At 28.6% G+C, this 16020-nt stretch overlaps 1 protein-coding gene across 1 annotated transcript; it reads left to right on the top strand.

The window, feature by feature from the left end:
* The first annotated feature begins 4500 nt into the window (after positions 1 to 4500).
* On the top strand, positions 4501 to 6441 carry LOC126885061 (glycosyltransferase-like protein gnt13). Its single transcript, XM_050651490.1, has one exon. It carries the CDS (start codon positions 4505 to 4507, stop codon positions 6371 to 6373), a length of 1869 nt encoding a protein of 622 aa, XP_050507447.1. The 5' UTR covers positions 4501 to 4504; the 3' UTR covers positions 6374 to 6441.
* The last annotated feature ends 9579 nt before the right edge of the window (positions 6442 to 16020 follow it).

Raw genomic sequence — 16020 nt, 5'->3', positions numbered from 1 at the left:
TGCGGGTAGGCTACACATATACTTCGGGTAGGCGACAAAAAATATCCTACAGTTTGTAATACATTTTGAGCCGTCTTGCAATACTAAATGTAATCTATGAGCGCAACAATGTGTAAAAATTGCTTTTGGAGCATCTACTTTAATTTTTGATTGTAATCCGTTTAAAGAGCCAGCCATTACACTTGCACCATCGTAAAATTGAGCAATTAATTTATTTTTGTAATTATATGGCTCAAGCACGTTTGAAATTAAACTATATAGAGCGTCTGCAGATCTATTATCGCTAACATCAAAAAACCCTAAAAATCTTTCTGTTACCTGACCAACTTTGTTAACAAAACGGATTGTTAAAGTACACTGTGATTTTTCGGTTATATCAGTAGTATCGTCAGCTAGTATAGAAAAAAATTGACTTTCATTAATTTCTGTTGAAATTTAATTTTTTACGTAATCGGCAAGACAATCTATTAAATCATTTTGTATTGTTTTTGACAAACCCGTGAACACCCCTTCTATTTTTTAACATGATCCTGGATTTCCTGATCGCGTTTAACTACTAAATTAAAAATTTCTTTAAAATTACCCATGTTTGAAGAATTATGGTTCTTATCACGACCGCGAAATGTAAGTTCTTGTTTTGCTAAAAGAATTGAAACATCAATTTTTTCAACTTCTTCAATCTTTTTCAACTTCTTCATTATATATCTTATTAGATAGAGAAATATGTCCAGCGAAAGCACTGTCAGTAGTTTGTTTATTTTTTTCTAACCGTTTTAAATCTAAGCAATTGTTTAAATGTTCTTTCGAAGATTCATGTTTTTTTACACTAGCTTATAAATTTTCAAATCTGAATATCCCTGACTCACACAAACATTTTGCTTCAAATTTGAGAGCAACAGACAAGGCCAACAGAAAAGTGAATTTTTAAAATAACTTCCGCTTAGCCATTTATGATTTTCATACCATATTGTTTTAAACGATCTCGAAAATGGTTGATTGCCTTTTGTCTTATCTGTGGATAAAATTGTTAAATTTTGTAAAGGCCGGCCCATTGAAATAATTACTAATCTTTCTTGATTTTGGCGCCTTGAAAAAGGTGTCTCGATCAAACTGCATATTACATCGTTTAAAATATTCATATTCGATGACTAAAGTTTTTCCACCAATAAAACTAACACACCTACGTTTCAACAACGTCAAATATTACTTATTTTATTTATGTATCAAATAATAATTTACTATTCGAATAAATTGATAAGTTAACAATTAACCTCGCTTTAAATTTTTAATTATCTATATAATCTAATAACACATTATTCAGTTTTCATAAACAAATTTAAATTGTCCTACCTAGTTTTATTCAATACTTAACCTACTAATAACAGCCAAAATGAAAAAACAATTATTCTAAAACAGTTTCACAAGACACAAGAGAAGCAACTGATAAAATTTTGTAGGTCCGGCTATAAGACTCTGTGCCTATCCGCCCGTTCAAAATCCGCCGGCCTGCAGCAGGTCTGCTCGCGTAAACAGAGAGAGATCGCACCTCAATTCGGTATTGGCGTCGTTCTATTTCAGGCTACGTTCCCGAGTGCCTGACCAAGGAGAATATAGAATCTATACAGTACTACTGATACTACAAGGAGCGTACAATAATTATAACTACGGAGAAAATTTTTTGGATATTTTTAAAAATAATTTGGATAATTTTTGCTATTTTATTTTAGATATTGTGTCAAAATTTATAAATTACAATTTTGAAATAAGTAATTTATATTAATAATTTATATTATTGTACTACATTTGAAGAGGGTAGGCGGCGCCTACCTTGCCTACCCCGACGGGCCGCCCCTGTGTCTCTGAGACATTCACAACAACTGGCACTCCATAGCCTTCTATACTAAATTTATATTCAAGATGCAGTAGAAATAAACAAAACAAGACACATAAAAATGTATACCATTTTTATTCAGTTGCAATGCGAAACAAGACACGTTAAATGCTATTAGGAGCACTCCCGAATCATAATTTACAATATATAATCTTTGACAATCATGATTTGGGATTTACAATATATATATATATATATATATATATATATATATATATATATATATATATATATATATATATATATATATATATATATATATATATATATATTGTCATGATTTTAAGATACCAAATTGATAGAATAAGTTAAATAATAAACAATTTAATGATTTTGCACTGCCAAAGCAGTTAAGTAAGTATTTTGATATAGGTTTTGTTCGAGAGACGTGATTGGTTTGGAGAGTTGAATAGAATGAGAGTACTAAAGGGAATTGAAGTTAAAGTTGCATTTTAATTGATTTAATAGTTATAGAATGAATTTATTTAGAGTTATACAGTTTAAGTAACAAGAAAGTTTGAAATAGACCGTACTATATAAAGGAAGCTATTTAAAAGGCATAGAATGTATGAATTTGTTGCTAAACATGCAATAGTTTGAAATTTAGTCTTACCAAAAGAATAACTTACAAATTTGTTCCATGATGACTTTGTTTCTGTTGAATAATCATAAAAATTTATTTTTTTCTAAAGATCATTTGGAGAAAATGTTCATTGATGTACTACGGTCTCCATGATTTGGTTAAGTTTGTAAATTTATGAAAGTATCTTAGAAGAGGCTCCAATCTAAAAATTTAGAATAATAGTTAGATCAATTTTAGATTTTATTAATGTTAATTTGACCAAAATATTGAAAATAGCTCATTAAAGTTGTAGGTTTGGGAAATGTCAGAATTCGATATCAATTTTAACAAAGAAAAATGATTTTCTGAGATATGGCTAATGCACTATCGATTGGTAATTTATTTCTGAATAATATGAAAGTTATTTCAGTACTTTATATGTATTAATAGTGAAAATATTTGGACTTTAATTTGTAGAGATAGTGATTAAAGGTATAGAAAGTGTACGGACAGTGTTCGCTTAAAGTAGCTATAAAAACTTATTGGGAGTATCCTCAGATATGCAAAATATATGAAAAGAATCTATAAAGTTCAATGAATTCAATTCTTTAATTCAATTTTACTCAAATAAGAGAATAAAATCACCATTTAGGCATATATTTCCAAATTTTAGATAAAAAATACCCTTTTGACTAAATGTCATAATTTGTAAAATTATCTTATTGGTTCATTTAAATTTCCAAAGCATGAATTATTAATTTATTTAAATATGATTGGCTGTAAAAACGACGCCAAGCTTAAAAATTTGAATTTAGCATAAGGTTCGAGATTTTCAGAGGGAACAGACGCTTTGTGAAGCTATTCCCAAAAGATTTGGATTTTAAAATATAAATTTTCGGAAAATGTAATCAAAAAGTAGTGAAAAACAAACATTAAGAGTTACTTTTCGTATGGAAAGTGTTTCCAAGCAGATTTGACTTTAGAAAGTTACTAAAAATAAGATTGTAAGCTGAATGGACCTGGGGAGATCCGGAATTTCAACGTATAGCAGCATCTGGGAGTGTTGAAACAGTTCGAACATCTTCGATGGACAATTATCAGGTGACATTACAAAACTTTAACATGATATCATGATTAACAAAAATTTAAAGAGAAAAGCATGCATAATAAAAATAAAAATTTAATAAGTTTAGTATCATTTACCGCTTTGGTAAAATAAATTTAAGAGAGAAATATTCCTTACTTACATAAATTGGTTTATATTCCATAATCACACAAATTTTCAGAGTCATTGAACTTCCATTTTGTTTTCATATCCCTTCATGTGGCGAATTAAAAAGATATAAACCAGAGTATGTATCATATACATGTTATAATATTAAACATTTAACACTATTCTATGTATTTACCGAGATTGATGTTGCATTAAGCGTATTTTTCTTTCATTTAAATATATTTACGAAATTTTTCATCACAGTGTGGTCTTCAATTGTTTTTGGTTACATATTTTTACAGTTTTGTCCTTAATCCCTCTTATAGAATTAATTTCATCCCACACCTCTAAAGAAAAGAGTTTCCTGCAATATATGGATTCAGACATTGACTGAGCTGGTAGGTACAACAATTTCTCAATAGATGGCGCCCAATAGATTCGATACAAATCAATAAATAAAAATTTCAATAATGATATAACAAAATGTGTTTAATAATAATAATAAAAAAAAAAATTGTATAAATTAAATATAAAATAATTAAAATTATAAAATTAAATTAAATCTTTTAATAATTTTATTAAATCATTAAATAATAAAAACTAAATAAAAAAAAATTAATTATAATAATTATAGTTATTATGAGTCATCATCATTATTGTTATCATTATTAAATATATAATAATTGGCTCAACCAACGTGGAATAAATAAATAATAAATAAATATATTATATTATAAATAATAATATATGGCTATCCCAACGTTGTGGCACGAATAAATATAGATAGGGCAAAATTGTAAGATAAATAAAAGTTAGAGTTTGATATAAAAAATACAAAATGGCGGATGGACGTAGATCTGTTTCGAAGACGACACAGGAAGGAGAGGAACAGAAGCAAGAGAAATCTGAGCTTGAAAAATTCATGGAATTAATACTAACAAAAATGGAAGAAAATAATAAGAAAATGAGAAAGAAATTAGATGAAAATAGTCAAAAAGTAGAACAAAAATTAGAAGAAAATAATCAATCATTAGAACAAAGACTGGGGGAAAAATTAGAAATAACATTAGAGAAGATGGAAGACAAATTAGAAGAAAATAGTCAAAAAACAGAAGAAAATAATCAATCATTAGAACAAAGACTGGGGGAAAAATTAGAAATAACATTAGAGAAGATGGAAGAGAAATTAGAAGAAAATAGTCAAAAAGTAGAACAAAAATTAGAAGAGAATAATAGAAAAGCAGAAGAAAATAGTCAGAGGTTGCAGAAAAAACTTGAACAGACCTCCAAGAGATTAGAGGATCAAATTGAACAAAGAATAAACAAGAGTATTGGAGAAGTAAAAATGTTATATGAAGAAATGATGAATAAACATGAAACATTAGAAACAAAATTAACTTCTGAAAATCAAGAAATAGTAGTTCAAATACAACAGCATAAAGAAAGAATAAATATGGTAGAAGAAGAAATAGAAAAGGAAGCAGAATGGACGAATAAGAGATTTATGATGGTAGATGAAAATATAAGTGAAATAAAGAAAGAACAGAAAACATCTAAAGAAAAGGAGGATCAATTGGAAAATAAATGGAAGATTGAAGTAAAAGAAGTGAAACAAGAAATAGAAAAAATGGAGAAGAAAATAAGAAATACAACAAAAGGAACAATAATACACACAATTGAAACCTCAGATAACAGGATATATTTCAATGGGGATTATAAATCACAACATCCAGTACCATTCATAAAGATTCTCATGACCAAATATTTGCAGTATAATGAATTTGATGAATTTAGGGAAGTTATAAGAAACCAATTAAGAGGAGAAGCATTAATTTGGTATACTAATGTGGAAAATGAATTAGAAAATTTTGAGCAATTTAAAACAAAATTTTTAGAATTTTTCTGGGGACTATCTCGACAACAAGTAGTAAGATCTGAATTGTTCGGAGGAAAATATAACTCTAACTCGCGAACAAGTATGCATTTATATGCTATGAGATTATTTAGTGCTGCCCAATATTTAGATGGCAAATTGACAGAGAAAGAATTGATTAGCCATATAATAGGTCATTTTGAAGATCAAATAGAAAATATTAGACTAAATTTTAATTTTACAGACTTTAACATGCTTTGTAATTTTTTAATAGAAAAAGAAAGAGCTTTGCAAAACTACAGGCAAAGAAATAATAATTACAATAATTCACAAAACTTTAATGATAGTAATTTTAATAATAATAACCAGAGAAGTCAAAATAACAATAGATCAAATAATAATAATAATAATGAACGTGGGGGTTTTAATAGTCAATATAATAATAGGGGAAATTATAACAACAATAGAAATTATAGTTCTAATAACAATAGAGGGTACTATAATAATAACAATAATAGAGGTTATAATAATAATAGAAATAACAACTATAATAGATTTAATAATAACAATAACACAGATAACAATTCTTTTAATAATCAAAATAACCAAAATAACAATTATAATAATTCCAATAACAATGGTAATAACAAATTAAGACAAGATTACGACAACTCGAATTCTAATCAACCTCCAAATAGTCGTGGTAATAATGATAGGAGGGCACGGTTTGAAGTCAATAATGTAGTGATGGATGGTAATGATTCAGATCAACCATCAATGTCATCCGGACAGATGGAAACATTTGAACCGGGTTTTGTAGATCGCACCTGCTAGGCAATATTGCAACCAAACTGTATGAACATCATAGGGAATTTTTGGACATGGGAGCTCATGTAGTATCTAAAAAAATTCAGGGGATTAATTTTTATTAGAATTCAATTTTGTGGTATATATTTTAAAGTTTTATTGGATACAGGATCAGAGATTTCCTTAATCAGTCAAGAAGTTATAAAAAGGTTAAATTTAGAAGATTCATGTTTTAAGATTCCTAAGTTAAGTTTAGTAGGTGCAAATAATAAAGTGATTACTCATGTTAATAAAAGTATTGTTAGTAATATTAAATTAATTAAAGAAGCTTATATAATACAACTGATTGTAATTGATAAGATGAAATATGATATTATGATTGGATCGGATATGCTAGATAAAATGGGTATGGTGATCAATTATGAGAAAGGATTGGTACAAGTAAAGGAGGAGTGTGTGAAATTTGAGGAAGAATTATGTCCAGAAAAGGGCAAGGAGTTAATGAATATGAGGAGAATGTATATGGAAGATAATGAAATATTTAATGAATTATGTCCAGAAGAGGACAAGGAATTGATGTATATTAATAATGTATTATATGAAGATATTGAAGGTGATGTATGTAAAGGTAGTATGAATATAATGGAGGAGGAATTAATATGTAAGAAAGAGTGGATAGGAGAAGTGAAGAAAATATTATTAAAGTATGATGGACTCATAAATGAGGAAAACAGATTCGCTAAAGATTATGTTCACAACATAGAAGTTAGAAACATTCAAGATTTTAGACCAAAAACATATCCGATACCATATAGATACCGAAGTGAGGTGAATAGAGAAGTAGAAAAGATGTTAGAAAATGGAATAATAGAAAAATGTAATTCAAGAATAATAAATCCAATAGTGGTAGTTAAAAAGAGTAGTGGAGAATTAAGACTTTGTCTTGATGCAAGAAATTTAAATAATCATACCATACCACAATACGAAGCACCTGCTACAACAGAAACTATTTTCGGGAGAATAACGGGGGCAAAATATTTTAGCAAAGTAGATTTGAGACACAGTTTTTGGTTGATTCCTTTAGCCCATGAGTCCAGAGATTATACTGCTTTTATGATTGATGGTGTTCTTTACAGATTTTGTGTTGTGCCTTATGGTTTGCAGAGTTCCTGTAGTGCTTTAGTTCGCGCTCTCCATAATATTTTAAATAAGTATGATGATTTTATCCTTCACTACATTGATGATATTCTAATACTGTCAAAAGACGAACATTCACACCTAAAACATATTGAGATACTATTAAAAGAATTAGATTTAGCGGGTCTTAAAATCAATATAAAGAAATGTCAATTTTTCCAAGATAGTGTTACCTTTCTGGGGTATAAAATAGATAATTTAGGAGTTTCAATGGATGAGGAGAGAGTGGATAGAATAAAAGAATATCCTACCCCTAAAAATATTTAAAATTTGCGTGGTTTTCTTGGTTTAATCAATTATTTTAAAAGGCTTGTGCCTGATTTGAGCCAAAAGATAGTACCTTTAAATCATTTGCTCAAGAAAGGAGTAAAATGGTATTGGGGTGTGGAACAACAATTTGCATTTGATAACATAAAAAATCAATTTTGTCAAAATTTAAAGATATACCATCCAGATTACAGCTTGCCATTTACTTTACGAACAGATGCATCTATGCATAAGTTGTCAGGAGTATTATGACAATATCAAAATGAATGTGAAGTACCTATTAGTTTTGTATCTCGTTTGACTAGATCATACGAACAAGGTTATAGTGTAGGAGAGTTAGAATTTGCTAGTATAGTGTTTTGTGTTAATAAGTTACGTTTTTATTTATTAGGTGGTAAATTCTTTATAGAGACAGATCATTTATCATTAATTAATGTCATGAATAATCGCTTATTAAATAATCGCATACATAGGGGGGCGTTATTACTTCAAGAGTATGATTTTGAAATAAAGTATATCTCAGGCAAATTGAATATAGTCGCAGATGCATTGTCAAGAGATAATGAAATTCGACATGAGGATGGAAACAGGATATACATTGGAATTAATGTGATGAATGAAATAGATGGATTATTTTCAATAGAGACAATTAGACAAGATCAACTGACTTTAACAGAACATGACAAAAGAAGGACATTGTTCATAAATACCTTTTACATAAAGAAAATAAAACAACAGGAATGTTATGTCATTTCACAAAACCTGGCACAGGAGATTTTATTAAATTTGCATGTAAATAATGGACATGCAGGTAGTAGGAAAATTTGGTTGATGTTTAGGGAGAATTACATTAGTAAACAGGACAAAATAATAATTAAAAATATTACTAAGCAATGTGACATATGTCAAAGAAATAAGCATCGAAATATCATTAATTTTAACACACCTAAGAACATTTTGGCTACTGAACCATTAGAAATTGTTGCAATAGATTTTTTGACAGAGTTGATACCAACAGAAGCAGATGAGAAACATGTTTTTATTGTAGTTGATATTTTTTCAAAATTCATAAAATTATATCCAACCAACAGGACTAATGTTGAGGTAATAAAGTCAGCATTTTCAGATTATTTTCATAATGTAGGTAAACCCAGAACAGTAATAGCAGACAATGCTACGTATTTTCAAAGTGTAAGATTCAAACAATTTTGTCAACGGAATAACATCCAACTTAATTTTACAAGCATTAGACATCCTCAATCAAATCCATCAGAGAGATATATACAGGAGATTATAAAATTCTTAAGAATTTATGTACAAGAACATACAGATTGGGCACAACATTTACCAGTTATAGAAAACAATATGAATTTTCTACCTAATACAGTCACTGAACAATCTCCATATTATTTAATGACGGGACAGCAACCAGACAGACCATGGATAGTACAAAATGACTTGACATATAGACAAATAATGGAACAAGTCAATAGGAAAATACAACGGAGTGGAGAAAAATATTTGAATAGAATGGTTAAGAAGATGAAGGGCAGAAAAGTCAATTTTGAAGCAGGAGATCTAGTTTTGTTAAGGGCACATAGAATATCTAACATTAGGGAAAATATGTGTGCAAAGCTTATGCCAATTTTCGAAGGTCCATATAGAGTAAAGAATAATAACGGACAAAATTCATATGAATTAGAATATATAGATGAAGGGAGATCTAGGGGCATTTTTAATATAAATGATTTGTATAAATATTACCATAGATAAGTTACAGATAATAAGATGTAGTATAATTTTTTTAAATATGATTAGTGAATAGTTTAAAATTTTAAATGAAAAATTTAAATTTGATTTAGAAAAATTGTAAATTTTTCATTTAGGGCAAGTTGTCATGATTTTAAGATACCAAATTGATAGAATAAGTTAAATAATAAACAATTTAATGATTTTGCACTGCCAAAGCAGTTAAGTAAGTATTTTGATATAGGTTTTGTTCGAGAGACGTGATTGGTTTGGAGAGTTGAATAGAATGAGAGTACTAAAGGGAATTGAAGTTAAAGTTACATTTTAATTGATTTAATAGTTATAGAATGAATTTATTTAGAGTTATACAGTTTAAGTAACAAGAAAGTTTGAAATAGACCGTACTATATAAAGGAAGCTATTTAAAAGGCATAGAATGTATGAATTTGTTGCTAAACATGCAATAGTTTGAAATTTAGTCTTACCAAAAGAATAACTTACAAATTTGTTCCATGATGACTTTGTTTCTGTTGAATAATCATAAAAATTTATTTTTTTCTAAAGATCATTTGGAGAAAATGTTCATTGATGTACTACGGTCTCCATGATTTGGTTAAGTTTGTAAATTTATGAAAGTATCTTAGAAGAGGCTCCAATCTAAAAATTTAGAATAATAGTTAGATCAATTTTAGATTTTATTAATGTTAATTTGACCAAAATATTGAAAATAGCTCATAAAAGTTGTAGGTTTGGGAAATGTCAGAATTCGATATCAATTTTAACAAAGAAAAATGATTTTCTGAGATATGGCTAATGCACTATCGATTGGTAATTTATTTCTGAATAATATGAAAGTTATTTCAGTACTTTATATGTATTAATAGTGAAAATATTTGGACTTTAATTTGTAGAGATAGTGATTAAAGGTATAGAAAGTGTACGGACAGTGTTCGCTTAAAGTAGCTATAAAAACTTATTGGGAGTATCCTCAGATATGCAAAATATATGAAAAGAATCTATAAAGTTCAATGAATTCAATTCTTTAATTCAATTTTACTCAAATAAGAGAATAAAATCACCATTTAGGCATATATTTCCAAATTTTAGATAAAAAATACCCTTTTGACTAAATGTCATAATTTGTAAAATTATCTTATTGGTTCATTTAAATTTCCAAAGCATGAATTATTAATTTATTTAAATATGATTGGCTGTAAAAACGACGCCAAGCTTAAAAATTTGAATTTAGCAGAAGGTTCGAGATTTTAAGAGGGAACAGACGCTTTGTGAAGCTATTCCCAAAAGATTTGGATTTTAAAATATAAATTTTCGGAAAATGTAATCAAAAAGTAGTGAAAAACAAACATTAAGAGTTACTTTTCGTATGGAAAGTGTTTCCAAGCAGATTTGACTTTAGAAAGTTACTAAAAATAAGATTGTAAGCTGAATGGACCTGGGGAGATCCGGAATTTCAACGTATAGCAGCATCTGGGAGTGTTGAAACAGTTCGAACATCTTCGATGGACAATTATCAGGTGACATTACAAAACTTTAACATGATATCATGATTAACAAAAATTTAAAGAGAAAAGTATGCATAATAAAAATAAAAATTTAATAAGTTTAGTATCATTTACCGCTTTGGTAAAATAAATTTAAGAGAGAAATATTCCTTACTTACATAAATTGGTTTATATTCCATAATCACACAAATTTTCAGAGTCATTGAACTTCCATTTTGTTTTCATATCCCTTCATGTGGCGAATTAAAAAGATATAAACCAGAGTATGTATCATATACATGTTATAATATTAAACATTTAACACTATTCTATGTATTTACCGAGATTGATGTTGCATTAAGCGTATTTTTCTTTCATTTAAATATATTTACGAAATTTTTCATCACAGTGTGGTCTTCAATTGTTTTTGGTTACATATTTTTACAGTTTTGTCCTTAATCCCTCTTATAGAATTAATTTCATCCCACACCTCTAAAGAAAAGAGTTTCCTGCAATATATGGATTCAGACATTGACTGAGCTGGTAGGTACAACAAATTCTCAATAGATGGCGCCCAATAGATTCGATACAAATCAATAAATAAAAATTTCAATAATGATATAACAAAATGTGTTTAATAATAATAATAAAAAAAAAACAAAATTGTATAAATTAAATATAAAATAATTAAAATTATAAAATTAAATTAAATCTTTTAATAATTTTATTAAATCATTAAATAATAAAAACTAAATAAAAAAAAAATTTATTATAATAATTATAGTTATTATGAGTCATCATCATTATTGTTATCATTATTAAATATATAATAATTGGCTCAACCAACGTGGAATAAATAAATAATAAATAAATAAATTATTATTATAAATATATAATAATATATATATATATATATATATATATATATATATATATATATATATATATATATATATATATATATATATATATATATAAACAAACAAATGAAATAGAGAATGCGGAAAAATCCCCTTACGAACAATTCACACATCCACTACTTCGGGCTGGGAAAAATTTTTTGAATAGAATCGAAGATCCAAACACCAGCTCTTAGAAATGTGTTTCGCCCTCTTCAACCTCTATGGGCTCATCGGTGAAGATGAGAGGTTGAATATCTTCAGACACATTCCAATCAAAAAACAACATTCGAGACCTAGACATAGCAGGAACGTAAATCTACGCCCAACCTGACAATGCCATTCTCAAGTTTTAATTCCCTAATTACTTTAGAGTAAGTAAGATAATGTTTATGAAAAAACAAAAGATGTAGATCTTTGAAACACACTCAGTGATCAAAAGATCCACAGGTACTGGTTTGGACGACCACTCGTACGAAAACAAACAAATGAAATAGAGAATGCGGAAAAATCCCCTTACGAACAATTCACACATCCACTACTTCGGGCTGGGAAAAATTTTTTGAATAGAATCGAAGATCCAAACACCAGCTCTTAGAAATGTGTTTCGCCCTCTTCAACCTAAATTTTTTTCGAATTTAATAACTTTAAATTATTTTACAAAAAATATTTTGCCATATTAATGAATGCATAAATTAGTTACTAAATTAAATAAACCACCAAATTTTAAATCAACCGTAGTAATTTTTCTACTACAGCAACTTTCCTGTACCAAATTAATTGTTAGTTAAATTGTATTTAGTTAAACTTTTAATTTACCTTTTAAATTTACTTACATATTACATCTTGAGAATATAAAAATTATTATAAAGTATGCTTTGAAACAAATGAATGTTAAATGTATCATCCAAATTGTTTATTAATATAAATAGTATTTACTGGTGTCACAAAAACTGGGAATACTTTTTTAGTTGAAATTTTTGTAAAAATTTTTTTTATTTTAAATTTTAATTTTTTAACCGAAACATTTTTGGATATGGCATTTGTTTTGGGCGAAACCATTAGAAATTATTATCAGATTTTGTGACACGAGTAGGTACATAGATACTATTTACTTCTTAATATACTTCCATAACGTTCATTTGTTTCAAAGCATACTTTATACGTTCTCAAGATGTAGGTAAATTAAAAAGTTATTAACTGATCTTACTCGTAAATACAATATAACTAACAATTAATTTGGTATAGGAAAGTTGCTGCGGTAGAAGAATTACTACGATTGATTTAAAATTTGGTTGTTTATTTAATTTAGTAACTAATTTATGTATTCATTAATATGGTAAAATATTTTTTGTAAAATAATTTAAAGTTATTAAATTCAATTGAATTGTACTAGCATACGATTTATTTTAATCTTTAATTACTTTTTTATTTTCATATTTTATATTTTAGTGTATGTTTCAAAACCAGATTATAATTATTTTTTTTTGCAAAAAAATTTTTAAATAAAAAATCCGCAAAAACGTAAAATCTATAGTTTTTTTAAAATATCTACAAAACGAAACATGCTAGGTACATACAACCTGATACCAAAAGAAAGGTTGTAATATTTACTACCAAACGCAAAACTAATATACAGGGTGTCCCATTAAAAAAAAATGAGAAAATTTTGTATTTGCAAATAGTGATCACACTGTATATTTTATGGCTAAAAGTAAAAAACATTAAATTATTTAAAAATAACACTATATTTTAAAAACTTTGACCTATCACCTAAATTTTTATTTCCTTGGAAACATAATCCACAACCCTATAAATATTACCATTTTTCTCAATAAAAATGTAAATATTTCGAAAATTATTAACTTTAGGCCTATAAGACCTTATACAAATTTTTCATATTTTTAAATAATATATTCAAAAATGATTTAATATACAGGGTGTTCCATTTAAAAAAATAAAACTTTGGTTCATACCGTCATTCTGACTCACCCTGTATAATTGAAAATAATTTTAAATTATAGACCTCTTTGATACACATTAGTTTTATTATAAACATTTTTTTGTATATCTCATAGTTTAGCCGTAATCAAAGAAGACCATAGGTTTGGCGCACCCTGTATATATACATTGTAAATTATGATTCGATAGTGCTCCTAACTAGCGTGTATATTCAGTTGAATTTTTCTGTCTGTGGTTTTGGTTTCATGTAAATTAATATATTTTTATGTTTCAACAATTTTTTTCCTTAATTTTTGACCTTGTTATGGGGAAGGACCTTCCGTTCCGTTTTCGGGGGAAAACCATCGTTTTTGTGGTCTTCTCACTGATCGTCTTCCTATTGGCGAACCGTCTCTCGCCGTCCTTCTAGGTACTCTATTTGTTGTCAATTGGCACATGTGGTCTTTCCATTCTACTCTTCTGTTTTTTACCCAGTTATTAATGTTGTCCATTTTGCATCTCTGCCGGATATCTGTACCTCTAGCTCTAGCTCATAGCATGGTACCATCGATTTTTCGCAGGGTTTTCGTCTCCGCTGTGTCATTGATACCTTGGCAATATGGTAGATATATCTGCTTATGTTAGTGAAGCGATGGTCTATTCGTCACTCTGCCAATGCTTTTGCTTTTATAATCATTGCAATTATATAACAATTAATACGATATACTGAGCTTATTAAAATTTCCTATTAAAAAAAACATTAAATTTCAGATAGTAGGTTAGAATACGTATTTGTTTTCCTTTAGAAACAGAATATAATACGAGTTATAGCTGCATCACTTTATATACTTCTTTAATGAACCTATTTTTAGAAATCTTACATTGAACTATTTTCATCTCTATAAAAGCTATATTATAAGCTCTCGTTAATATATAGCTTTTAGCTATGTACTGAGGAGACTAGTAAATATAAGATGTCGTAAGTACGATAAGGAAAATAAATTATATTCTTGCTATTGTATTCCCTTAACAGAAATACAGATATAGTTCAGCCGATAGCATTCAGAATTGGCCTTAAATTTATTGCTCGGATTGAATTTACCCGATTCAAAATTCTGTGCCCGGAATCCCTAATCTGTACTATTTTATTATGGAATAAAATTTCAAGCAATTACTGGTTTAATCTCGCAAGGGCCTGTTTAATATTTATTGGAATTATATACGCCCGTTAGGAACTATTTTTCATGTGAACTTACAGTAAACGTGTGTAATATTTAATAACTTACAAGTAGAAGGGCTATGTTTCTATGACTATAGGTATAGGGAAATCAATGTGTTAGAGAGAGAAGTACCTTCCCAATGAGTAAGAGTGAGATAGATGCTGACGTCACAAGTAATCTTCCATAATGGAATCTACCATAGTTTAGCTAGATGACACCAATCCGCCATTTTTATTCCATTTCAGTATTTTTAGATGGCGGCATAGCCAAAACGGCACTAAAGCATATCTCCGTTGTTATTGGTCCGATCGTGACATGTGAGGTATCATAGGAAAGGGGAGGAGGTAACGAATACGTTAACACAAAAAAAAAAACAAAGATGCAGCATAGCCAAAATGGCACTAAAGCATATCTCCGTTGTTATTGGTCCGATCGTGGCATGTGAGGTATCATAGGAAAGGGGAGGGGGTAACGAATACGCTAACACAAAAAACAAAGATGGCGGCATAGCCAAAACGGCACTAAAGCATATCTCCGTTGTTATTGGTCCGATCGTGGCATGTGAGGTATCATAGGAAAGGGGAGGGGGTAATAAATACGTTAACACAAAAAACAAAGATGGCGGCATAGCCAAAACGGCACTAAAGCATATCTCCGTTGTTATTGGTCCGATCGTGACATGTGAGGTATCATAGGAAAGGGGAGGGGGTAACGAATACGTTAACACAAAAAAACCAAGATGGCGGCATAGCCAAAACGGCACTAAAGCATATCTCCGTTGTTATTGGTCCGATCGTGACATATGAGGTATCATAGGAAAGGGGAGGGGGTAACGAATACGTTAACACAAAAACAAAGATGGCGGCATAGCCAAAACGGCACTAAAGCATATCTCCGTT

The sequence above is a fragment of the Diabrotica virgifera genome, chromosome 5 (genome assembly GCF_917563875.1).
Source record: "Diabrotica virgifera virgifera chromosome 5, PGI_DIABVI_V3a".
Taxonomy (NCBI): Eukaryota; Metazoa; Arthropoda; class Insecta; order Coleoptera; family Chrysomelidae; genus Diabrotica; species Diabrotica virgifera.
The sequence above is the reverse complement of the archived record's forward strand: the minus strand, read 5'-3'. Positions and strand labels throughout refer to the sequence as shown.

Bases quoted from the DNA above. Each gene is read 5' to 3' on its own strand.
- LOC126885061 (XM_050651490.1), top strand. From the start codon at position 4,505: ATGGCGGATGGACGTAGATCTGTTTCGAAGACGACACAGGAAGGAGAG.